The 26,854-nt window shown below is 39.5% G+C and overlaps 1 protein-coding gene across 1 annotated transcript in view; it reads left to right on the forward strand.

Annotated features, from left to right (window-relative positions):
- NPAS3 (neuronal PAS domain protein 3) overlaps nucleotides 1-26,854 on the forward strand; it is a gene marked incomplete at its 5' end in the record, with an annotated part of 646,962 nt that overhangs the window by 554,692 nt on the left and 65,416 nt on the right. The window contains one exon of the mRNA XM_014546418.1: nucleotides 23,210-23,328. Within this exon, the coding sequence (XP_014401904.1) occupies nucleotides 23,210-23,328 (119 nt within the window). The remainder of the gene's footprint in view (nucleotides 1-23,209; nucleotides 23,329-26,854) is intronic.

Below are 26,854 nucleotides of genomic sequence, written 5' to 3' on the forward strand. Positions count from 1 at the left end.
ATGGTCAAATCTCCTTCATCAAGGCAAGGGGTTCTCCAGGGGGCCCTTCACCATGTGCTTAGAGAGTGCAAAACAAATGACTTAGCCACACAGGGGCTCCTAACTGTGCTCCTAACCCTTCTCTGTTCTAACTGCCAATAATGAGAGAAACATTCAAACTAGGATCCCCAAAGAAAGAAGAAAGCCCTTCACCATGTGCTTGGAGAGTGCAAAACAAATGACTTAGCCACACAGGGGCACCTTGCTCCTAACCCTTCTCTGTTCTAACTGCCAATAATGGGAGAAACATTCAAACTAGGATCCCCAAAGAAAGAAGAAAGAAGACCCAAGTGTTGGGATTGGCCTCAGGCCATTGCACTACTGGTTGGCTGTCCCCAAGAAATTCTGAGGGGCTAACTCTAGCACTAACTCTTATTTATTCTAGGCTTTCTTAGTACAAGTGATGGACGCCAACTGGAAATGCTTTCAGGATCTGATAAAAAGCTTGAGAACGTTAAACATATTTTACAAACAAAATCTCCTTTTCTATCTGTGCATTATAAATATGTAATTTAGATCATCAGGTGGCCAGCTATTCCAAGATCCAAAAATGTATTCAAAGTACCAAGGTTCTCAGGTCATAACCCAACCTTATCCCAAAGAACTTATGGAACATCTGCTTAAAAGTTCTGCTGGGAGCAAGCACATGTTTCAAACTCACTCACCTTCATGACTGAGTCCCCTCTCTAATATTATTTTTCTTTTTACCAGGCAAGGATTTATTGCTATCATATACGTGCATGCACTTTATAATAAAACTTCCCTGATTACCTTATAACTGCACATTAAAAATTTACTAAGATAAAATTAATGTGATTTTAATCATATTGTTTTAATATACAGAATATCAGGTGACAAGGAAAAGACTATTTGGAATTCAGTGTGCAATGTGCCTCTTTGTAGCATCCTCCTAACAATAGCTGAACTGGCAGGCAGCATTGTCTTAAAATTTCTGATACGTGGATCCCAGAGGAAATGGCTGAAGTTGGGGTCTTTTACAATGTGACCAGACAATACTTTTGTGACTACAATATAGAGAACTTCCCCATATAACAGGAAGACTGAGTCAAATCAACATATATAGACCGTGGCATGCTCTTCTATAAGATTCAGCCAGAGAACATAACTTCAAAGGATAAAAAAATGTTTTCATTCTCCCGTTTTATGAGAGTGCTGCAGGATACGTACAGTTGATTTACTATAATGACAGGACCTGGCTGCTGTCCCGAAGGAAAAGAAATCCTACTTTTCTCCTGCCACCTACCTGCCACCTTTATTATTCCCAGCGAGCGGTGTGGACAGGCAAGAGACGGGTTAAAGGAAAACATCGTTGGAACATGGTAAATAGAGATCATTAGACTCTCACCAGAGTCACTTGCATAAGGCCTGTGACCCAGGGCGGCAACATTCCCATGGTCAGGTGCCTGCTCCCTCCAAACCCCAGTAAAGAGAACAGACCTCCCAGCTCTGCATGGCTGCTGAGGGCCAAAGAGAAGTAACAGTCTGGCTCCCACCCTGTTGGGCAAAGCCTCAGCCAAAGAAGTGCCAGAACACTGTGCTGACCCACTTTGGGCCCTTCCCTTCTGTTTGTTCCCAGGCAGAAGAGATACAAAAGCATCACTATGGCTGGGTGAAAAGTTGGAGAAACATTCTGGAAATTGGCATGCAAATAAGCACTCCAAGTACTCCCCTTTGTTCTCCACATTCCCATGGCTGAGGCCTGTAAAAACACCAATCAGAAGCTGGGCAGGGAGGGGAGTGCCTGGTGGTTTTGTAGCCAGAGTCTCAGCTTTGAGGGGTTGTTTCTCTACTGTGTCTCACTCTGAATTGGAGCAGGTAAAACTAAACTTGTACCCACCAAATGCCTGAGAAGCCAACAGGTTTAGCTTGAGTGGCATCGCCTATGAATGATCCAAGCTGTCCACAAGTCAAAAGATACAGACATGCTCCATAACTGGGGGTCATGAAAGAAGCCAACCAAATACATCTTCTAGGACAAAGTCAACTGTCTCCACACCGGCTCCTGTACTCTGAGCGCATGCATAACCTCCTGTGTAAGGACATTCAAGTTCTAAGACAAAATCCCTGCCTTTACACTTAATCCTGGGTTTTTAAGTCACCACTGCCTCTGAAAACCTCAATGTCAAACTCCCACAGACAGATCCCAGGGCATACCGGATACAGTGCTAAATGGGGTCAAATGTTACCTATGAAAGTGGAGTTGCTGACTGGTGCAGGGCCTGCACCTCATAAAATAAATATAAAAGCAAACAAGCAAAAACAAACAAACAAAAAAAACAAACCCTGTTTTTATTGATACTGTGTTCCACTCATCTCACCAACAGGAGGCAGATTCTCTATGTTGTGCAGGGTCACCTACCACCATCATCTTCTACCCCTCCCAGTCATTCCAGAGCCAACTCTTCATGAAAATTATCAACCCTCTTTCTCCCTCACTAGAGACATTCTTTGTCAGGAAAATCAAACCACACACTCAAAGCTCTAAGTTCTGTAGCTGGATGTATTGTCTATCCAGGGGTGGGCAAACTTTTTGACTCGAGGGCCACAATGGGTTCTTAAACTGGACCGGAGGGCTGGAACAAAAGCATGGATGGAGTGTTTGTGTGAACTAATATAAATTCAAAGTAAACATCATTACATAAAAGGGTACGGTCTTTTTTTTTTTTAGTTTTATTCATTTCAAACGGGCCGGATCCGCCCCGCGGGCCGTAGTTTGCCCACGGCTGGACTGTCTACCAAGGAAGATTTCTTTAATTCAGTATCAACTCAATTGACTTAAAAGGAAGTTGTCATCTCATGTAATAAGAAGTCCAAAGGAAGGACAACCCTGAGATTGGTTAATTCAGTGGCCCAACAAAATCATCAAAAGTCTGGTTCTTCCCCTCTTTCTGCTCTTGCTTCCTCAACATGAGTCTCGTCCTCAGTTTTGTTTCTCACTTAAGTTTGTAGCAACAGCCACACCCTCATAGCCATGTCCAGATGTAGAGAAGGAGGGCTTGCATTTTTTTTCTTTCTGGTCTCTTTTGAAGTTGACATAAAATTTGCACCAAAAGCCAAGTCCAGCAGCCATCCCCTAACTTCTCATGGTTGAACTGCATCACTGCCAACCCAGTGGGCCTTGGAGGCAATCTGCACACCTCTCTTTCTCTAACTTCCCACGTGCAGTCTGTCAACACTTCCTGTCAGTGGTTCATTCCAAATATGTCCTGCATCTGACTAGGTCTCACCACCTTCTTTGCCACCATCTCACCCTGGACTGTGACAGCAGCCTCTCTAATGGAACCCCTCCTACCCTCCTTCCTCCTGTAGTCTGAGCACAGAGCATACTCAGGCCTCAGCTCTAGTGAAAACGGCCATGTAGCTTTTGTCACCCTCGTCAGAGTGAAATCCAGAGTTCTTCAAGGCGGTATCCTTGATACCCCCACACCACCCTTTCATCATCTCTGCCTTCACCCATATCACTCTCCCTCCCAGAGTCTGCTCTGGCCACACTGGCCTCCTTGCTATTCCTTACACGCATGATGCACATTCCCACTCCGGGCCTTTGTTCAGGCTATTTCTTCTTCCTGGAACACTATTCCACCAGACATTCAAATGGTCACTGCCTCGCTTCCCTCAAGTCTATAATCAGATGCCACCTTCTCTGAGATGTCTACTGGTCACTATTTAAAATTGTAACCTTCTTCTCCCTACTACATCCCCTATGTTCATCTTGTCTTATTCTTCTCCATAACATTTCTACCATGCTATATCGTTTACTTATATATCTTATCTTTTTTTAACCTCCTCATGGAATATAACCTCTACTGGGGACAAAGTCAACTGTGTCGACAACATCAGCTCCTGTACTCTGAGCAGATAGGGAGGTTTTTTCCGTTTTTGTTTTTCCCACCCCAATAACCTCAAACCTAGAACAGCGACTGGCACCAGTAGAAACTCATTAAATACTTGTTTCATGACACATTCTAAAAATGGGTTTGGGCAAGTAGACCCACAATAGCTTTAACCAATTATGATTCATGCTTAGGGCTGAGCTTGCTTCTCCTGAAGAATTGGGTAGAGGGAGACATGGGTGCTTAAGGGAGATACATGTTTGAGGGGAAATGGGTATTTACAAGGAATAAAAGGAAGACAGGAAGAGTTTTGGGTAAGCAATTAACAGAGCCAACTACATACACATCCCTTAATGGATTTCCCTTACTAAAAGCAAGACAGAATTATCATACTGATCCTGAGTCAAGAAAAATACCATATTTCATTGATTCTATTTTTTCCACATTTTTAGACTTCTGACTTTAGGGTACAACTTACAATCAGTAGTACTACATTATGATTCTATAACTAACTTGCAGTACTTTTTATCTTAGTGCTTCATAAAATGATGAGTTATCTTAAAATGGGTAGTGTCATTGAAATCCCATAATATCCCTTGAAATATGGTATGCTTCTGAAGTATGAAACAATACTAAGGAAGAAACACATTATCATCCTTGTCCATGGACATATAAGTGAGCTGCTATTATATAAGCCAATTTTGAGATCTCTCATAATTTCCAGCATCACTGGACATTTTCATTTTCTCTTGTCTTCCTATTGGGAAGCTTTGATTTAAGATAACGTCTGAGCAGAGAAGCTTCCTTCGGCAGTGTCTTTTGACCCAGATTGTATGGTTTTATAGCCTGAGCCAATTAGTTAAAGTGACTTTGACTATAATAGGGACCTGTGACATGCCTCAATATTATTGCATTAGTCACCCTGGGACATTTTCTGGCTTGTGTTTGTAAGCTGGCTCTGACTGTGCCCTCTTCATCCTGATATTTATATGATTGGTTGCTCTCCTATGAAATAATGACCTTTGAGTCCTTGAAATTAAACCCTCCCCTAATTTTCTTTATTTCAGTAAGTCCTTGGCACTTGATGGGACAGTGTGACTCACCTTTATTGTTCTGATTACTAATTGAGGGTTTTGTTTTGTTTCCATCTTTTAAACCTATATTAACCAAATGAGGGTCGGCCTTTGAGTTGACTTGGGTTGTACTCCCAACTCTATTCCTAGGGAATGAAGTAAACGTGGGCAAATTGCTTACCTTCCTCTGCTCTCATTTTTCTTATTATACATGGAGAGATTGTTCCAGATCACATAAGTAAGTCTGCGCTGGAATGGGCTGTGGTGCCAGGACCAATGTGTGTTTAACTTGGACTATAATCCCAGCCTCCATCCCAAGGCTGCAGTGGAGGAGGGCTGGACCTCATCACATGCACTAACTTACCTATGAAATAAAATTAGATAAGAACTGACCTTGAACTCCTAGAGAGCAAGACAGTGTGTCCCATTGATCTTTGTAACACATCATTAGACAGATACTCCTTGGAAACTGAGACAGTATCATCATAATTCATTTCTGTAACCCCAGTGCCCCGTAGAGTGGAAGGACCTCATAGATTTGTTGAATGAATAAGTAACTGAAATGTGGTTCTCCTGCTACTCATTCCCCTTAGCCTTGATGGAAACCTAGATTTTCCTTCCTACCATGCCCTCTTTGTATGTTGTTCCCTATTGTGTTTTTCTTGTTTCACCTCCATACTTCTACTTTTGCATTTATTTTCTGTTTCTTCTTTTTTTCCTCATTGATATCATGTCAATTTTTATTAATATAAGTCCTAGCCTCTTTTTTATGGTAAAGTATACATGACATGAACATTACCATTGGGGTCATTTCTAAGTGTAGCATTAAGTGCATTCGCATTGTGCAACCATCACCACCATCCACCTCCAGAAATTTTTCATCATCCTAAACTGACCCCTGAGCCCATTAAACAACAGCTTTCCATCTGCGCCTTCCCCAAGCCTCTCGTAGCCACAGTTGCACTTTGTGTCTGTGAATTTGCCTGTTCCAGGTACCTCATATAAGAGGAATTCTATTCTGTCTTATATTCTGGAGATTTTCCCTTGCTCCCCCGACCCTCCTTTCCGTTTTTCTCTTGGTTGGTCCTTACCTGGCCTCTCCGTGAACTGTCTCATGTTCTTTCTACTCTGCATCCTCAGTTGCAATCTACTGCAGAGCACTTCCTGCACATTTACTTATTTGCTATACCCACATGTTTTTTGTATTTTAATTCATTATTTTTAAAGTTGTTGTGTTATATTTAAATGTGTTACAAAACATTTGAGGGCAGAAAGATAACTAAAAATTTTGAAAGCAGGTTTCTGGAAAGGGCTATTTCACCAAATGACAGCACTGACTAGAGGCATCAGAGAGAAAGAAGAAGGGAGCTGATCTATTTAGTAGGTTTGCCAGAGAAACCAGTGTTTCTGTTTGAAAATCACTGTAAGATTTCCATAAACTGATGGATTGCCAAGTAACCTAAGCATTGTCTGGCATTTTTCTTCCAAAGGAAAAGATTTGTTGATAATAATAGCACAACCAGGAATGTTAGTGAATAGATAAATTTTGAGAACAAAATAGTAATATGTCTACAGTTTGTTTTTTCCAATATTAATCGGATTCACATTTGAGATATGTATATATACACACACATCTCTCACAAAGATAGAAAAGCTAGTTTTCTCAGTGACAAAAGGTAGAAAAGAGTCCTAGGGTTCAGTTGCAAAGGCATACTGACTCCTCCTGTCATGAGGTGCACGTTAGGCACTCTAATTATTAATGTTCAGTACCAACTTTTCCCTAAAATCTGTATTGTTCATAGCAGGCTTAAATAATATTTGAGGGAACTTGTGAACAGTTCAAGCACACAAACATAAGTACATAGTTAGATATTATTATAGAGTAACAAATATACATTTCATAAAATCAGGAAAACAAAGAAAAAAGTAAAATTACTCTAAATTGCTGCTCTCCTTTCGCAAGCATTCTCAAGCATTTCTTTTCATGCACCAAAACGCTGAAATATATTGCAGCAGGGAGGAAAGAAAGCTAAAGATTTTTAAATAAATCACAATGACTATATCTAGATTTAGATTAAGCCATGGTATATAAGCAATAGTGGGTGTTTTAGAGTGCATGGTCACAGACAATGGATCCTCCTTAAAATAGAAGAGTTTTGTGACAACTAAATTAAATGTGTATGTAAATCACCTGGCATTAATCCTAATTTCCTATACCTCAGTGCTGGGATGCACAAAATATAGTGGCTATTAAAAAAATCTGGCCTATCATCCAGCATATGGATTCAAAATCATAATGTTGAAAGCTTTGGGATATTTGCTTTAGTAATGGTTATATTTTTTTAAATACCCAAATATTATTAATTCATGCCTTTTCATTTCTAGGTCTAGGGACAGCATAGGTCATTGGCACATGCATCCCAGAACCAGCAGCTGGTTTGTAAACTCAAACCTACAATGTGGTTATAGGAGTAGCATTCCTATTTCTCAATGTTCCTAGGTTCCTGTTTTGTACATTTAGATGTTGCTTCATCGGTATAATTTTTATGTGTTTTTCTCATCCTTCTTAGGCCTTTGTAGTTATCTTTCCAGCCTTCCCTCTGAAGCTGCTTTCTTACTACCATTGTTCTTCCTCCTCATTTTTATGCCCTGTTTAATTCTCTACTCTCTTTTTCTTTGCATTTTAATTTTCTCATGTTCACATTTGTTCTGTAGCATTTTCTAGTAAAACCCGTGACTGTAAAATTTTCGTACCATCTTGTAGTCAGGTTCATGATACCTATTTCTTTCTGAAATTTACCAGCCCAGAAATCTTTTACCCAAAGTCATGTTGATAATAATAGCACAACCAGGAATGTTAGTGAATATATAAATTTTGAGAACAAAATAGTAATGTGTCTATAGTTTGTTTTTTCCAATATTAGTCAGATTCACATTTGATATATCAGTACTCATAAGTGCTCACCAAATGTTTGCTGCAAATTTAACTTACGTTAATCAACCCTTTCCTTCATATGGATTTATTTGATTCTCCGAACCACCTCCTGATGTTAGTACATTTACGGATTGCCAAGTAACCTAAGCCCTTCATAGGGATAAGGGAAAGGGACACATGATTGACTTACAACTGCGGAGCTATTTGGTTGCTAAGCCACACCTAGAACTCAGGCTTCCTCATCCCATGGCATGTGTCCCACCCCTAGGCCACGCTGCTGCTCTCTATGTGTGTGGCCATCATCTTGCCCAGTGGTACCACTGCCATTATTCCAGGAGAGGATCTTCTGCTCTGGGACCCAGGAGACTACTGCGCATTACCATTCTTTCCTGCTCCTTGATCCTAAAAATAGATGTTAGGAACCAACCTGCATAGACATTAGCAACACCAACTACACCCGTGAAAGTTGGCATTTACTGAGTGCTTGTCATGTACTAAGCAATATGCTTCGTGTGGATTAGGTTCACATTCTACTATATACAAGACAATTTAAAGTGACCACAATAGAGTTCTCAGAATACTATATATATTACTATATGTCTTACCAAACATTACCAAAACTGCTGTACTGAGAAAATCTATCTACCCAGATGAAGAGAACAAGAAAAAGAAGCAAAGTCTTAGTGAGATTAAGATAAAATCAAAGTATTACCAAGGAATCACTAATCTATACCATTTGCCCTGAGCTAGTGACACTAGGGAAGTAAATCTTTATATTTAAGATTGCCTTACTATTATCCTCAATTCTAAATGTCTTCTTTTCATAGAGAGGCACTATTTCTCCTCAAGGTATCTATAAGACCTTCCCGTAAGACCCTCATATATGCCTGTGTTAATTGTTGGGGTGCTTCGGCAAATCATAGCATAATTTGGGGATGTTGTGATAAGAGGAACATAAAGAAATCCCATGTTTAGGAAGAAGAAACACTAATGCAGAAATCATATCAAATGGGGGTAGGGGAGGAGAAACCTCATTGCCAAACATAAATTCCAAACTAAAGAAGATAGTCATTACAATAATAATTATTATTATTACTGATATGGAAAGAGAAACGCTTGGTTCTAGGTTCACTGAAAAGTTTCCCTTCAGTCTTGAGTGATTCTTTAGAGCCTGCCAGGAGTGCAAGCCTATAATTTCAATTACACCTTGGCATTCTCATAAAGCAAACAGCCTGCTCAGGTGGTATTTATTACCTGTTAGGAAGAATACTTATGAATATGCTGCACAAATTCCAATTGCAGTGATGGGCCGTGGGCCTTTTCAAGGACAGAGGGGTGATTTGGAATACATGTAGGAGAGAAGTCGCTCATTAAGGGAAGGTTTGTTATCCAGGAACGTATAATTAAGGTAACGTCCCAGCTTCTGTGACAGCCAACACTCTGGTAGTTGTTTGATTGCTGTGTGGGTCAGGGATCAGTTCCTGCTACAAGATGTAGCCACATTAGTGTGTTACTGAACTGGTTAGAAAGTAAATTACAGCTGCCTATCTCGAGCACATTATTGTCGGTCTTCATTGTTTTGTTTTTACTGTACACCAGCAGGACTGTGGCTTCTGAAGACTTTGTGTGACAGGTTAGGCATTTTATCCTTTGAGTAAACAGTAATCATGGTGTGCAGAGAGAGGGGCATTGGAGGATTTTTCCTATTCTTTGAGAATTCCACTCTTCCTTTTTAGTTTGCTCCAAGGGCTCATTGGGGATACATATATTAAGCCCTTTAAATAGTTCATAATAAATCTTTGTCTCAGGCTGATTCTGACAGTTTTTTAAAGAGTCTTTTAAGAGAGAATCCTCAATCATTTGTTAATCCATGGGGTGATCTTCACACTTCAGGAAAAAAATAACAGCCAGGGCTCTTGGGTAGTGAAAATACAATGTAGGAAAAAATGTATAAATATGAAAAATCCCAAGAATATTACCTTACTGAGATTACCTACATGTTCTGCATGTATCTAAATGCTTTCTTTCTTCCCTAACAAGCCAAAAACAGAAAGAAAAATCATTGTCAAAATAATGAGGATTTTTGTTGCTAATTTTATGTTTTTAGACTTATAAACATCTCCTAAAATGTTAGATTTCAAGTTGTGTAAGAGAAAATATTTTTTTTTAAAGCAAACTCATTATCTTGGTAGAAAGATAATTTCTTCTTTGCCCTTGTTTCCCCTTTAAGACTACTTCTGGCTTCCCCTAAATTGCTTATATGCACACTGCTGTTTTTTTCTGGTCAGGAAGAGGCATTCCACTTTTAGAGAAAGGATTGTAGATATTGGTTATTAGCGTCAACAACAACAAAAACTTTGAAGGGCAAGAATAAATACCTTTCTATGTTGGCTGCACATATTTTAGCTTTCACTTTAGATATAAGCTACTTTGTCATATATGTTCATATATCAAAGAATATAACACAGTTTTAGCACCAAAAAACAACAACATATAACACCAAAAGAAAGTAAAATCAGTATTATCACCCATATAAAATATTAATATTAGTAACCATTACAATACCTGTGCATTGTTTGTATAATGAATGAAAACCATTTAAAGTCTCTCTAAAGAAGAAAAGAGTGCTGGATCTCAAGTGTTTTATGTATAAAACATTTACTATTTCAGGGAAATGTATTTGAATGTATAAGGTTTTGCTTATAACTGAAATGATTAAGGAGGAAACTAGGGAATGCAGGTCATAGCTTTGAGTAAAACATGAGGTAAGCACGGTGATGGAGACATTTTTCTCCATGTATATGATCTGAACCTTTGTGTCATTTCTAAATGCAGCTTCTCAAGCTATTGAAAAATACCCAGAACTTTACTAATGACATGCAAATGGAGTTTGTGAGAAAGAAATGCAATAATGAAATGGACAAATGGGCAAAGGAGAGCCTACTGTTATAGATGGATTCACCCTCACATCAGGTCAAATAAGGCCCAGAACAAGGGCAGCCACAGATACCTGGAGGCCTGCAGTTGAGAGGATTAACCACAATTTGGATGAATGCAGTGGGAGCCGTCAGCTACCAGGCAACAAGGAATACGTGGTGCCAGTTTTTAAAATAATTATTTGCCATTATAGAATATACAATTTAGACCCAGAAGCCATCTGATATAATGTTAAAGTGTGGATGTTAAAAGTATCAAGTGCATCATTAGAGCTATCTGTAAAATAGGGAAAGGAGCAGTAATTAATATCAATCATAACAAATTTGCTTTGCACCCAGTTTGAAAAAAGGATGCCTCTTCCCCATTTTCACCATCACCATTAGCAATAGCTTTTATCTTTTTAAACTGTAGAGAAAAGGGTAATTCTACAGCAAGGATAATTACAAATTATGTAAATGGAATTTTAAAAATGACTTTTTTTATTCCCACCACTTGAGTAGATTATGCATAGCCTTGAAGAAAATATACAAATGACTTAATGTCAAGTTTAGGTGTGGAAATGATGCCTATACATAGATTATGAGGTCTACACATATAGGGTGTCCCAAAGAATGTATACACACACTTTGAATAATTACAAAGGCAGTGTTTGTTAAAATACATTTCATTTCCAAAAGTGAGCTATCAACTGTTAAAGTGTATATACCTATTTTTGGAACACCCTATATATTAACTGACCATGATTATAATGATGAAGTCCTGTCTTTCTCACAGTAAAGCAGGGCTACTTCCAGCAAAAGATTAGAAGGTTTTGTTTAGGAACTAAGAGCAGTGACCACTGAAACTTACTGGATCATAAGAGAAAGGAAAACTTGCCTAATTAAAGGCATCAAACGTAGATATTCATTAGCAAAATAACAGGTAGAGCTAATTATCAGATGACTGCCCATTTCTGGCTCCTCTAACTTATTGCAGAGTGTAAATAAAATTACTAAGAATGTTCTCCAATAAATAACCCTCAATCTTTTATTGATGATGGATTTAACACAATAGTTGTAACTGAAAACATTTTGAAAAATAACCACTTCAAGATGTGCTGGAATAGAGACATAATAAAACCAACAAGTTCTAGCTGCCCAAGCTTCTCCTCTGTGATAAATAACAATAAATTAGCAGAAGACAAGGGCTCAGGAGACTGTTGTGGAGACCTGCCAAGCCAGGCTCTCTCTCTCCTCAGAACACACACATTCCCCCAGGGAAATAAAAGCTGGCCATTGTACTAGGCCCCACTCCGGAGAAGGCAAATTTGAAAAAGCCACATGATCACACCAACATTCATTTGGATGTTCAGTCATTGCTTCATTCTCTACCACTCTCCATTGAGAAAGTTCCAGCCATTCAGAACTATTTCTCTGTTCAACCAAAGTATCTCAGGCCAATCTCCTAAACTCCTTAGTTCTTCATCCTTTATTTCATAACCACATGACCGCTCTCATGCAAAACCCTTGCTCTGTGCCACATAGACTCCTCATTCTTCTAGGAGCAGGGTTGCCAGATTTAGCAAATAAAAATACATTTGAACTTTATATGCCATATTCGGGTCATATTGAAAAAAAAGTCTTTGTTTATCTGAAATTCAAATTTAACCATGTGTCCCATATATTACCTGAGAGCCCAGATTAGGAGTAAGTTCTGCTCTTCCTGCTTATTGAAACCTTTCTCCCATGCAGACCGCTAATCTTGAGACACTGTTAATAGAGATCATGATTCCTGTGCTTCTGACTGTCCCTACATAAAAGGGGAGTGTCATTATAGTTTGTTCCCACTGCCACCTCCGCACCATTACTCCCAAAATAGAGAGGGTCAATGGGTGTAAAAAGGGAGGGATATCTGTAATACTGTAAAAAAATAAAAAATAAAAAACACAACTTTTTCTTTTAAAAAAAAATAGCATTCTTTACCTGTTCTCTGTGCCATTGTCTGTCAACACCCACACCACTTCCCCATCTCCCTCGAAGATGTGAGCTCACGCCCTGCAGTTCTCCTGCAGCGGTCTCCACACACACACACACACACACACACACACACACACACACACACACGTCCTTGACTATCAAAGCAAGAAACTCATTTTTTTACTTACCTTTAGCCCCCCATTGGCATAATTGGACTTTGACCTTTAACTGCGCTTTGTTTTTAAGATGCCAAATATCTATTAACAATTTTTGAGAAAACATTCTAAGGCACAAAAGCAATGAAAGAAGCAACCAAGGTGGAAATGAATAAACTTTTCTATGTAAAATTTAAAAACTTATGTGCATGTCCTTGACTATCAAAGGAAGAAACTCATTCTTTGACTTACCTTTAGCCCCCCGTTGGCATAATTGGACTTTGACCTTTAACTGTGCTTTGTTTTTAAGATGCCAAATATCTATTAACAAGTTTTGAGAAAACATTCTAAGGCACAAGAGCAATGAAAGAAGCTACCAAGGGGGAAATGTATAAACTTTTCTATGTAAAATTTAAAAACTTATGTGCACCAGTGGACATTGTTAACAGAAGTAAAAGGCAAACAAATGGGGAAATATTTGCATGAAATATTTCAGAGATAATATCCTTAAAATATATGTATATTTAATTCAAATGAATAAGAAACTTAATTGGAAAATACACAGAGGATACAAATATATTACTCACTGAAAAAATTAACTAGCCAATAAATATGTGTTAAAACATTATTCAACTTTAGAAATAAAAATGCAAATTAAAAACACAAGATGTTTTTACATATTACTTTTCAGAGAGACCCAAAAGAGTACCTTTTCTGTATCTTCTGCTAATTTAATAATCTTTATCAAATTAGAACAAGTATTTTAAGATGGCAGTCAATATGAACACCATCCAACATTGTTGATAAACATAAACTGACACAGCACAACTTTTCTAGAAATCAGTTTGTGCAATTAGCTTTTTGAAAGGCTCATACTGTTTAATCCAGTAATACTCTCTCTATATTTCAACCCTAAGAAATAATAAGGAAGTGGAAGAATGTTAATTTAAAAAATAATTCATCACCATGCAATGAAATATTACATGGCCAATAAAATAGTGTGTTTGAAGTCACTAGAGCCCCAACATCCTTTCATTCCCCCAAACACTATCTAATAAAAGTAGAGTTATTATCACATAGTGAGCTATAATTTTTTTAACATTAAAAAATGGGAGACATGGATATGATTCTAATTTTGAAATATATAAATAAGACCACAACAAAACATATTAATGCTAATAGTAGCTGGGTAACAGGCTGTTGGGGATACTTTTTAAAATTTATTTTTAGTTAAGTATCATTGTTACACAATCTTATATTGGTTTTAGGTATATAAGATAGTGATTCAACATTGAGAATATTTTTTTCTTATATTTTGCAAATTTTCTATGAACAGAAAAAAATGGAGATAAATATAAACAAACTTGTTTAAAAGCAATAAATATTCTCAAATATCATTCTCTGATCAAATCTCCCTTATTGGCTGCTTCACCCATGTCACCATTCCCTGCCCTGTCATCCTTATTCCCAGCTCATCAATCACTCTGTCAGTTTTCACTGGCTTGTCTCCTAACCCTTTGGGATCTCTTACTCGATTGACTTTCTTTCAGTCCTACTGTGCTGGCTCCCATCCACAGGAAAACCTCATTGTCTTGAGCATTACCTGGAAAACCCAAAGGAGCCATTGGTAGGTACCCTAGAAAGTTAATGCTCCTAAATTTAAGGCATGCAACTTGTAGCCACTGTGCAATCTTTTTACTTTTTTCTACTGATTCTAGTTGCTTTGCCCACATGAAGCTGATTCATAGCTTTTTTCATTCTCAAAATCCTTTCCTCCCACTTCCTTTGTCTCAGCAAACAACCTTTACTCTATTAAATTATTCACTACCGTTCCTATCCTCCCTCCCTTCTCTCTCTCTCTCTCTCTCTCTCTCTCTCTCTCTCTCTCTCTCTCTTTTTCCCTTCCTCTCTTTTTTTTATCACATTCTCCTTTTTTTCTTCCCTCAAATTCAGAGGCTACCTTCTCTTTCTCTATTACTGATTAAATATCTCTTAAGATTTAAATTCTTAATTTAGTGTTTCCAATGTAAACAACTTAAACTGTCCTCTCAATCAGTAAATATACTCAAGGTTTCTTTATTTTTATCACTGAAAGTCACCAAAGAGAACAATATCATTTATTTACTCAGTCTGTATCCCACTTTGCTACTGCAGCTGCTCTCTCTGAGGATCCCAAAGCATTGACGACACCAATGGGTGTTTCTGAGGGGCAGTGGACACTGAACAATTCTGTCCATTAACTCCTCCCTTAGTTCTCTCCGTTAAAATAAGTAATATACTAAAGATAAATAATTTATTTTTGGACAAAAGTTCAAAGAGTAAACACACACAAAAAAAAACATATAATACAGTTAAAAATGGGCAGGAGACCTAAATAGACATTCCTCCACAGAGGACATACATATGGCCAACAGAGAAATGAAAAGATGCTCAATAGCACTAATCATCAGGGAAATGCAAATTAAAACAATGAGATACTGCCTCGTACCTGTCAGAATGGCTGTCATTAATAAATCAACAAATAACAAGTGCTGGAGGGGATGTTGAGAAAAGGAAATCCTCATACACTATTGGTGTGAATGTAAATTAGTCACTATGGGGAACAGTATAAACATTCCTCAAAAAATTAAATATTAGCTTTTAAAAAGACATGTTCAATCTTCATCGAATTGTCATATAATCTAGCAATTATACTTCTGGGCATTTATCCAAAGAAAACAAAAAACACTAATTCAAAAAGTCATGTGCATCCCTGTGTTCATTGCAGAATTATTTACAATAACCTAAAATATGGAAGCAACCTACATGTCCATCAATAGATGAATGCATAAAGAAAATGTGATGCATATATACAATGGCATATTATTCACCCATTAAAAAGAATGTAATCTTGCCATTTGCAACAACATAGGTGAGCCTAGGGGTATTATGTTGAGTGAAATAAGTCAGAGAAAAACAAATGCCCTATGATTTCACTTCTATGGGGAATCTAAAAAAAAAACAAAAACAATAAAACAAAATAGAAAAAACCTATAGATATAGAGAACAGGTGATGGTTTCCAAAGAGGGTGTGAGGAGTACAGGGATGAGAATAATTTTTTTTAAGCAGATCATGTCTTCAGCACACACACACAGCCTCCAATCTAACCTGCACTAATGCAGAAGGGGGCTGTTCTAATAATTTAAAGTACCCAAAACAGTTTTCAAAGCTCAAAGGATAACATTTCTAGAATTTCTTTGTCACTAGTTCATATCTATTAAAATCATAGTTTTCTGTGAAGCCTTTTACCGATCTGCAGTCATAAAGCTGCAGCACGAATTGTGAGCATGGAGGTGTGTATGGTGTCTTCACCCAGATATCCACATGTCTTAGTCCCTCTCAAATGCCATCTCATCGGGGAGGTCCCTGGGACCACCCAACCAAAATTGGCCCTCATCCCTCTTTAGCCACTGACTCTGCATCCTCTTCTTTCTAGCATTAATCACTACCAGAAATTGTTATGTATTTTCTCTTCCTCCTAAATGTAAGCACTGTTACAAATGGCCCCATCTCATTATACTCAATAAGTATTTAATTTAAATATCTGAACAAAGACAAAATGAGCTATAATAAAACATGTAATATATGCTTACATGTGCTCTTTAAAATACTCATATTGTGCTGAGTAAGGGCAAGAAGTTCCAGAGGCAGGCAGATCAGCCTTTAGGAACTTTTGAGGTGCACTCTGGGTCCACAGGCCTGCACGGGGAGAGGGGGTACTTTGTGTATCAAAGGCTTGAATCACTGCATGATTTTCCACCCAGTGCACTCTAACTGTCTCTCATCACATGCCATTGTTGCAGTTAGTCAGAGAGCTTTACAGCAATGAAAGGCAGCATGCATATGTGTGTATCTGCAAGTGCCTCTGTAACCAGACTCCTCCGTATAACTCCTTTTAAAACACAGCATGTCCACAGCACCTGCGTCTGAGATGGAGATTTGGCCAGAATGCTAAGAACATAAATGCGGCAGTTCACCTCGATCCTGGCACCCAGTCACTGCCCTGTGGATGGGCTGCACAGAAGATTCATGTATATAAAATAGTATATTAAAGTAAACTTACAAAAGCAAAGAGCAATCATTGCAACCATAATTTTTTCTTCCTCTTTGGGAGTCTAATTTTAAAAGCATTAAAGAAGACAGCTGCTCATGCTGTGATATGCGCTAAACAGCCTGAAGGATGGAAAAAAATATATTTGTAGCTCATAATAACTATTGACCTTTCTGATATACAATGTTCTCTGTGTTAGCTATGCGGTTCTATCAACAGTGAAGATTGAACATGACTTTTTAATAGAAAACATGGGGTTTCAAGCTGCCTTCACAAAGGTGTTTATGTATTGTTATTTTGTTTTGTACTACAAAGACCATGCCTGATGCCCTTTGTCTGACATCGTGTTTGTCGTTAAAAAAAAAAAAAGAAGAAAAAAGGGAAGGAAAGAAAGGAAGGAAATAAAAGAAGGAAACAGAAAAGGGGAGAAAAAAAAGCCTCGATGTTATTGAGTATATTTTGTATGAGGAATTGGCTCGTAACCACTTTATAGTCGTGATAAAAGCATTGCCACACTCGATCCCATACGCAATATTGGTAATGGAATCCAAGCGGCATCCCAGGAGGACAAGCTATATTTTTCTCCCAGAATAGATCCCTCAAGTGGCAACATTTATGGCGAGTCTCCACGAAGATTTAAAACGCTCGCTGGCAGTATTCATGTGGCATGTTCTGTGGAGCGCGCAGCCTGCTACCAAATGGGTCACATTGGATGACATATCCTAAAGGCTATCTTCACAATACCTGGGTTTTCCCCTTGAACTTTCCTGTTGCTTAGGAGTTGTGTACAGAAACACCCACGGGTAACAGCTTGACTCTGACACTGTGTATATTTCCCCAGCGTGGTACATCCAAACACCAACTGTGGAGCAGCGGGCGGCCACTGAACGCGCCCCTCTCCCTCCGGGGACAGCTGCACCGAGTAGGAACCCCTGCGAGGCGAGGTGCAGGGACCTGAGAGGCGACATGACGCCTTATGATTCCATCTGAGGCAGGTGGATACTGCCAGGGAGCTGGCGCTGACAGGTGGCATGGGTTGGCAGATCTTTTTTGACGGATTTTTTTTATGTTACTTTGAAAGAAGTTTATTGCGTCACTGTTGAACCACAATTATTTTCACACCTATGCTCCAGAGTTTCAGTTAATGATTCACACGTTTTTAAACAAAGCTGAGGCTGGCAGCTGAGTGGGAATGGGAATCAGCCCTAATGAGACTAAATAAATGTGGCTTTTTCATGGCGTTCCAGAGAAAGCTCGGGAGCAGAGAGAGGCTGATTGCTGAGCCAGAGCGGAACGGCTGGAACTTCATGTGTATGACACCCAAGGGGTGGTCCCCCTGTGTCCACGGAAGATGGTGGACACCACCTCGCCACCGGGAGCGCAGGATCCAGGCCAGGCTCCTAAGAGCCGCGACCCCCTTCAAAGTTGCCCTGCCATGTGGTAGAGGACAGGCCAGTGGGACGAAAACCAACCCTCAGAAGACAGAGAACAAAGAATCCTCTGATTCTGGGGGAAATCAGGCCAATCCTCTTTCAACAACCAAACCCACTGGCCTATGACTCTAAAAATAACACTTTGCAGAAAACGCTTCCTTAGAGATGAGTACAGGAGAAGACACAATGATTCCCTCTCCCCGCCCCAAAAAGAGAGAGAGAGAGAGAGAGAGAGAAAGATGTTTGGTGTAAAAGAAAATAATTCTTCTTAAAAGAAAGCATCTGACTGCTACTTTATTCTACATGCAGACTGAGTGCCTGCTTATGTAAAACACAATCCTAGGCACTTGGGGAGATGAGGGAAGCTGGAGAAGAGCAGAGAATAGACACAAAAGACAAAGACATCAGGCCTGCTTTTCAAGGTCTCACAATCTTGTAGATGACACTGTTGATAGCATCTCTTGCAAACTGCACATTTTAAAACATCAATTGAGCATTTACCTTTGAGAACACAGGCCCTGCTTACAACAGTCAGCATTGCAGGCAGCGTTCCTTGCACATGTGGGTTCTCCGGGTACCGACACATCGGGCAGCGCATTCCTTCTGTCACGTGTGTTGTACACACATACATGGTTGTCACATGTCAAATCAAGGCAATGATTTTTCCAGAGTTTCTACATGGATCTTATATTAGTTATCTACTGTTGTAAAACAAATTACCCCAAATATTGACAGCTTAAAAACAACAAAGCTATCTTACATAGTTTCTACAGGTCAGGAACCCAGTAGCAGATTATCTGAGTAGTTCCAGCTCTTAATGCCTTACCCCCCAACTCCACTTCTCCTTTAAAAGAAAAAATACTTTGTTCACAATGGAAGAGTAACAATGTTTTCTCAAAACTTAACATTTTTAAATGTTTTTCTCCCTCATACTCAGGATTTGGTGGCAGTTGGAGGGTTCTGACGTTTGGAATTACACTAACACTTGGAGTGACTGAAAAGAAAGGCCCTCTGTATGCTTTGATCTCCTTCACCGGCAGAGACCCTGGGGAGAATACTGCAGGTGTCCAGATGGACCTGGCCTAGGATTGGCCGGCGAGAACTAGATGGTCCTCAGCCACCCGTCCTTCCTACCCTCTGCCACCTCCTGCCCCTACGTAACGATAAGGAAGCAGCAACTCCAAAAGCAGTTAGGGAATCATAAGCAGATGTGGAATAACACAGACATTGTTTCACATTATGGTGGCATTTGCCAGCATAAAAATTATTATAACTTTTGCTATAAATTGTTCTGTAAATTTTACAAAATATGCAAAAACTGACATTTCAAGGGCTGAGATAATTTAGATTTATTGAAAAGTTGAGGCCCTTGACATTCAGCAAAAGAGAGTATATTTCTTTATCTAGCTTTGAGTTGCATGCGTCTTATTTTTGTTTTTGTTTTTAGCTCCTTGTTTATCATTCATAGGTCAAAACTGGCCACATCTAAGCTTTGACCACTTAATCCAGTTTTATCCATAAATTTCTCCTGTGTCTCAGGCAGCAGATGTAATGTCTCTGAATCCCAGATTTCTTATCAGAGCATGCAGCTATCACGGCCTGCCTCAGTGAGTTCACAGAAAAGTCTTTGATTCCTAGAAAGCACTCTAAAATGCTTCTTTGACATAGACTGGTTCCCACTGTCTTTATGTAGCTCCAGTCCTAAGGATACGTTTCTCATTACTCCACCCTCTCTTCACACTCCCCCCAACACACACATACATGTATGCACACACAGGCGCGTATGCACACACATGCACACACCCCTTCTCTGTTGAGTGCCGCAGTCCTATCACCCATCAGGGCCATGCTGCCTTGGCTCTGTCCCAAGCAGAACCTTCGTGAACGTGGTGCTTCTCACCTGAGACACTTAGGACACCTCCCCTCTGTCTGTGTACAGGACAGACACCATTGTTGGAGCTGGGGTGGCCACAGCGTGCTGGCTGGCCCTTAGCAAACATGGCTGTGGTGTGGGTGCCGAAAGAGTTTGTCACATGCTCCTTTGATAGGGACAGTGTGTCTCATGACCTCTGCCCCTTCTCAGAAGCAGACAGTCATATGGGATTAAAAGAGAAATCTTCATCAGGAATCAAACCCTTCTCCTCAACGCCATCCCTCCACACTCTTGAAATAAAGCTTGAGGGCCAGTTTAGATTTAAATCTCAGCTTCCACGGGGCAAAACCTGACTTTGACTTTGACAACTGCACACCAGCTGTCGTGGGTTGAATTAATGTGGCCCTGTATGTTTAGACCATTACTGTGGTAACACACGGGGGTGCTGTGTCCACTGCCTCATTCGGGGCACACAATATTCCGCCTCCAGAGCTCATGCGAAGCTTGTGTCTCCCATCCCCATTCAGCGGAAAGTACCCATGCTGTGGTCTCTAATGTGCATGCTAAGTGTTTGCTGTGCAGTCCCACACTGAGCACAATAACAATTTCTAATGGTGCCTAAATTGCTCACTCTTCTACAGGTAGATGGCTCCTTCTTTACTGGGGTAGGGTATCCAGAAGCCTAGCCCTGACCATATTTCACTTCTCTGGGAAGTTTCATTTGTCCTCAGCTATTGCAAACACGATCTTGCTGAACAGAGCTGAATTTTTAAGGCCGAGTTTGCGGTGTGGATTCTGATGGCAGCACGTTAGTTCAAGTCTCTGAGGACCAGGGCCAATAAATGTGAAAGGGACAACAGTAGATTGGCATAGTTTTCCATTTCCACCAGGATGAAAAACTGCTATAAATTAAGTCTAACCTTAAATGTATAATCTGTCCTTGGGAGGAAAAAAAAAGGATATAACATCTTCAAGCTCTCGGCATCCCTTACGAGGAAAAAAAAAATTGGTTCTAAGGGTCTCTGATCTTGTGTTTTAGTAAAATAGAACTGCACGGCTGACTGACAGTTCTGATCTAAAGCATTTACGTTTAAGTTTTGATCTCTCTGCTTTTGATTAAAACTAATGAGCTCATTTAATTCAAAATGGGAATCTCTGATAAGAGAAATAAGGTTGATGTGATTGGATTAGAGGGGTAAATTAAACTCTTAGAGCAGAAGTTTGTGCTTATATAGTGTATTAAAAAGCTGTTGGCGTATTATGGCGTGTTAGATGATGAGAAAAATTTCATAGTAATTCATATTTAATCAGAAGAAATGAAAGTACTAAATATAACATGGCTCTGCTTTTCCCTCGAGTGATAAAAAGCTGTACATTTAAAATGACATCAGATCCATTCTCTCTAAAACAAAAAAAAAAGAAAGAAAATCTTAAGAGAGGGACATAGAAAAGGACACTTGTCAGTGGTTCCATCACCCCAGAATAGAAATGCCATAAATATAGGAAAATATAGTCACATTAAGACAGGAATGATACAGGAAGGCCACAGACCACATATAGCAAGCTTTCTCTTATTACAGTAGCTCTCATTTTTCTTTCGTCTGAGCACAATGTTTAATATAAAAAAAATAGAGATGTCTTTGCCTTAGAAATACGGAATATGTTATATAATATAAAATTTTACAGTTTGGGGCCTATTTTCCTTTGTTTTCATAAACTATATATTTAATTCTTAAATCTTTACCCCATCCAGAGAATATCAGTGCTATTTTGATATTCTACTTTGAGAATATCAGAATAAGGGCTGCTCAAAAGAAATACTATTTGTTGTTGCAACTTTTTTTTGTTTTAGAATAAGAAAAACTTTAAAAGCACTATTTTAGAGGAATAAAATGAGAGTATTTATTGGGCTTAAACAGCCCAAAATTATTTTTTGCAGGAAAAACAAATTTATATGATACCTTAGAAGCTCGACTTTAAAGAAAATAGACTTATGTTGCCTTCCAGTCTTATGAATAAAGGCATTTTTTAGATCAGCAAGATGGCAAACTACCATTTTAAGTTTCATAAGTAAAAATGCATTGTACTTAGTCTAAAAATATGTAAAAGGAAAGAGTGTCTTACTAAGGGAGGACACTGTTATTTTCCCATCCCAGAAGCAGGGAAGCGGGGAACCCAGAGACTGTTTCCTGTTCGGGGGAAGGTAGGGGACAGGCTGCTGTGAGTGACAGGAATGGAAAGTTGGGATTGTGAGGAGCTGGTGCTTGTTTCTGTCTGTACATCCCACTCTCAGCCCTCTGTCTTCAGTCAGTTGAGAAGTTTTCATGCTTCCTGTTCCCCACAGTAAAGAAAACCAACTCAAGAACGCAAGGGCACTTGATGGTTCTGTGGTTCTCAGAATGCCCCAGGAGGTCAATGACACAAGACGGGATTCTCAGGGAGAACAAGGAGCAAGCCATCCTTACCCTTCCTGGGAAGCGGAAGCAGCTCTGCCTGAGTCTTAGTTGATCCCGTCAGTCTGGGGAGTCTTTCTTTTTCATGACAGTTCTCTCCGCACACACCGGCCAACCCTCCAGATGTGCTGTCACTGCTTAGTTGCTATCAGACCTCACTTAGGGAGCTGCTGGGAATTAAAAGGCCCCAAAAACTCTTGCTAGAAACTGGAATGAAGTTACTTTGGATAAATTAATTTTTCTTTTTTATTTTCTGCAAAGTAAACATTTTCTAAATGAGGTAACTTGATTACTGGGCTCTTAGCACCTATCAGTCATTTCTTTTTAGTGAACTCAAGGACTGCACCTGAGCAGTAGCTGTGAGGGGCTGTGCAGAGATCTAAATCGTGTGTATGTCTTTGTATTCCTCAGTGGAGTCAACCAGTCCCAGTCTGCTAACCACTGACAACACCCTTGAGCGTTCCTTTTTCATCCGAATGAAATCTACTCTGACCAAACGCGGCGTGCACATCAAATCATCAGGATATAAGGTAAGCTGGGCTCTGGAAGTGGAAATAGCTCTGTCTTAGGTCAATCCTGGATCATTTGTATTGAGTTTCCCAACTGCGTTGGGTCCGTATAATTGATACATGTGATCTTGAGCAACCCACAAGGTTCTTAGCTATCTTCCTGTCTCAAGGTAGGGCTTCATTACATGTTAGGCCAGTGATTCCCAACCTTCTGGCCCTTTAAATACAGTTCCTCATGTTGTGACCCAACCATAAAATTATTTTTGTTGCTACTTCATAACTGTAATGTTGCTACTGTTATGAATCATAATGTAAATACCCTATATGCAGGATGGTCTTAGGCAACCCCTGTGAAAGGGTCGTTCGACCGCCAAAGGGGTCGCGACCTACAGGTTGAGAACCGCTGCCTTAGACTCACTTCAGACATTACTGCTACACCAAATGCCTCAATATCAGGCCTTTTCTTAAAGCACTTGTGAATAACGCACCAAGGGCCTCAGCACATGTTAGAAATTCACTTTATCGGAGAAAGTGAGCCAAATATATATCAGTCCTTAAAATGAGAATTCTGTAATTGCTGCTTATCAGAATTCCACTTCTCCCACTTAACTCTTCAAAGTCTCCCTTTCTCTTGAGAGAAAGACTGTCCATTTTAATATTTCAGACTGGCCACTGAAATTCATACATGTAAATACGAAAATCAGGTTGGACATCAGAAATCTTATACCTTAGCACATAGAATACTCAGTATACAGATTATATGTTCCCCACAACAATGAAGACCAAGTCTAGAGCTGCAATCTGCATTATTATATCATTTTAGTTACTATAGCGACATAAATTAAGACCTATGAAACTTAAGAAATGCCTTTGGCAATGTGAATCATATCACACTAACCAACCTCTCAAACAATATTTATTACATTCATAGTACAGAAGTAGACTGTACTATGAATGTGGTCCCCACAACCTTTCCCTATTTCAGAGTGTAGGGCTTTTGACAGCTAAGCTCTTTAAGGTGACCCCCGTCAGCAAGGGTAACAGTCCGTATTATCAGGCCTTAAAAACCTGATATAAATCAAGACTCTGCATAAAAGTCAGAGTCAGGCACTGTATTTGACATGAATTCTTCAGAGAAAAAAAGACAGCAGGTTGGGAATCGGGCCCTTCCGTGCACCACCCGAACCTGAGCTGACTAGTCTAAAAGGCAGGCTCAGAGCAGCCATAACTTTTAACAGGGTCAGAGTGAAGGAGAGGGCCTGAGCGGCCACCTGCTGCTGCTTTACCCTACAGACCCCGTTACGAGATATGTTGGAGGAAAACAAACCAGGCTCTATCCTTAGGATCATTTTGTATTTTCCTACCTTGCTGAGCACAATACATTTGTTAGTTATTACTGTGTAGCATTAGCCAGTTTGGTTTCTATTGGTAAAATATGGGTTTAATGATTATTGTCATTTGAATGTAAAAAAAGATATATTCTTTGTGTCCAGCTTTCAGGAGCTGTAGGGCTTCTTTTCAAGGATTACTGTCTGTCAGTCAGCATTTGTTCTTCACCTTTAGTGGTTTTTACTGGTTCGTAGGGGACATATCCCAGGAGTGAAGGAGGTAGGACAGGAGAGGTATAATTTGAAAAAGGAATATTTAGTGTAATTCAATGTTATTAGATAATTTAATATTCTGAAAGAATGTATAACACCCACATGACAAACTAGAGATGTAAACGCTCTGTAAAATTTTGGATCTGCAAAAATGTGGGATGTCTGGGTAAAAAAATAATATGGGAAAGTAGTATGAGTTTCAATCTAGGCAAGAAACCAAATAGCTTGGGTTCTATTTGTTTGTTTTGCTATAGGGGAACCTCAGTAACATGAGCTGAAATTGGGCAAACTACCGTTTTAAATATTAGTACAACATTCATTCATTCAACAGATATTTACTGAGCTCCTACTATGAAGCCTCTTCTAGATCCTGGAAATGCAGTACTAACATTAAAAAGTCTCTGCTTCCATGGCATTGCATTCTAACCGGGGGAGACAGGCAATGACAACATGATGAGAAGGGAATAATAAAGAAGGTGGTTTCAGAGAGCGATGAGGACTAAAATAACAGTAGCTAACATTTATGCGCACTGCAAGGTGTGGGGCATGGTACTGGGTACATGTATTAGCCCCGCCAAAAATCCTAGAAGAAAGTAGTCCATTGTTTTCATTTTACAGATGAGGAAACTAAGGCAGAAGAGGTCAATTGCATATGTCAAGGTCACAGGTTGAAGAGACAGAACTAGGTTTTGAACTCTGGGATTCTGGCTCAAAACCCCATGTACTCAACCATTAGGCTACACTATTACACGGACAGTGAAGCAAGGTAATGTGAGGACATGGCTGGTGGGGGCCCCACATTAGTTAGGGGGGTCACAGAAGGTCTCCCTGAGCAGGTGACATGTCACCTGTGAGTGGTGAACGAGAAGGGAACATGATGAAAACATAAGGAAGAAGAGTTTCTGGAGTTCCTTGGGTTTAGGATGGAAGATACCTTGCTGTAGGAAGGGGCCTTTGAGAAACAAAATAGTAAAAAGTACAATCGTGGATGTCTAGGACTGGAAAGGATTTAGGAGCTGTTCCCATTTCCATCCAATAATATATGTTAAAGTGATCACACTCCGGTGACATAACTCTGTCAGTACATCTTTCTCAAGGTATCATAAAAGTTTCCCTCCAATGCCTAACCCCTCCCCAGAACCACTAACAAGAGGAGATTCATCACCTCCCACCACCACCACCATAAGATGAATCATCCAGCAGACCCAGCGCTCCCCCTCCTCCCTCCACGGTGAACTTCCCTCGTTAATTAACCTTGTCTGAAAGTTAGCGGAAGAGCTGGCTGTGAGAACCCATGACACGGCACAGCTGAATAACATCCCTATTTATCTGTTCATTCTCAGTAGATAAATCTAACAGCTTATAAAACATTCAAATAAAACTGGTAATCACCCTACCACCACACAATAAACACAAATAAAAAGAAACAACGATGATAATTTCTCCATATTCCTAATTTACTACCATTGCGTGCTTCTTTCTTTTCCCTTAGTTAAAGATCCAAGATGTTAAGCCTTGCTCGGTGCAGGTCATTATATTTCTCTCTATTTTTTCCTGTAACCTCAGCACATGGACTTTTCTGACTCTCTCCATCATTTTATCTGCCACTCTTTCTTTAGTGTCATTGTCACCGATTGTAATAATTGTTACAAAAGTACCACTTATTGACTCTGTGGCAGACACTATACCAAACATTTTATGCTTATTTTAGCTAATCTGCACATTGAAGACTTTCTCTGTCCCAGGCATTATTATACCCATTTTTCAGGTGATGAAACTGAGGCTTCAACAGGTTCAATAGCTACTGTGGAGTCAGGATTAATCCAGGTAATTAGGCTCCAGAGTTTGTACTCTTCACCCCTATGCTTCACAGCTTAACAAATCTAGTCCAAAGAAGGGCTCAGCATGAGCAGGATCTCAACACATGAAAAATTAAAGTATTTTTT

This window comes from Myotis brandtii, unplaced genomic scaffold, assembly GCF_000412655.1.
Source record: "Myotis brandtii unplaced genomic scaffold, ASM41265v1 scaffold443, whole genome shotgun sequence".
Classification (NCBI taxonomy): domain Eukaryota; kingdom Metazoa; phylum Chordata; class Mammalia; order Chiroptera; family Vespertilionidae; genus Myotis; species Myotis brandtii.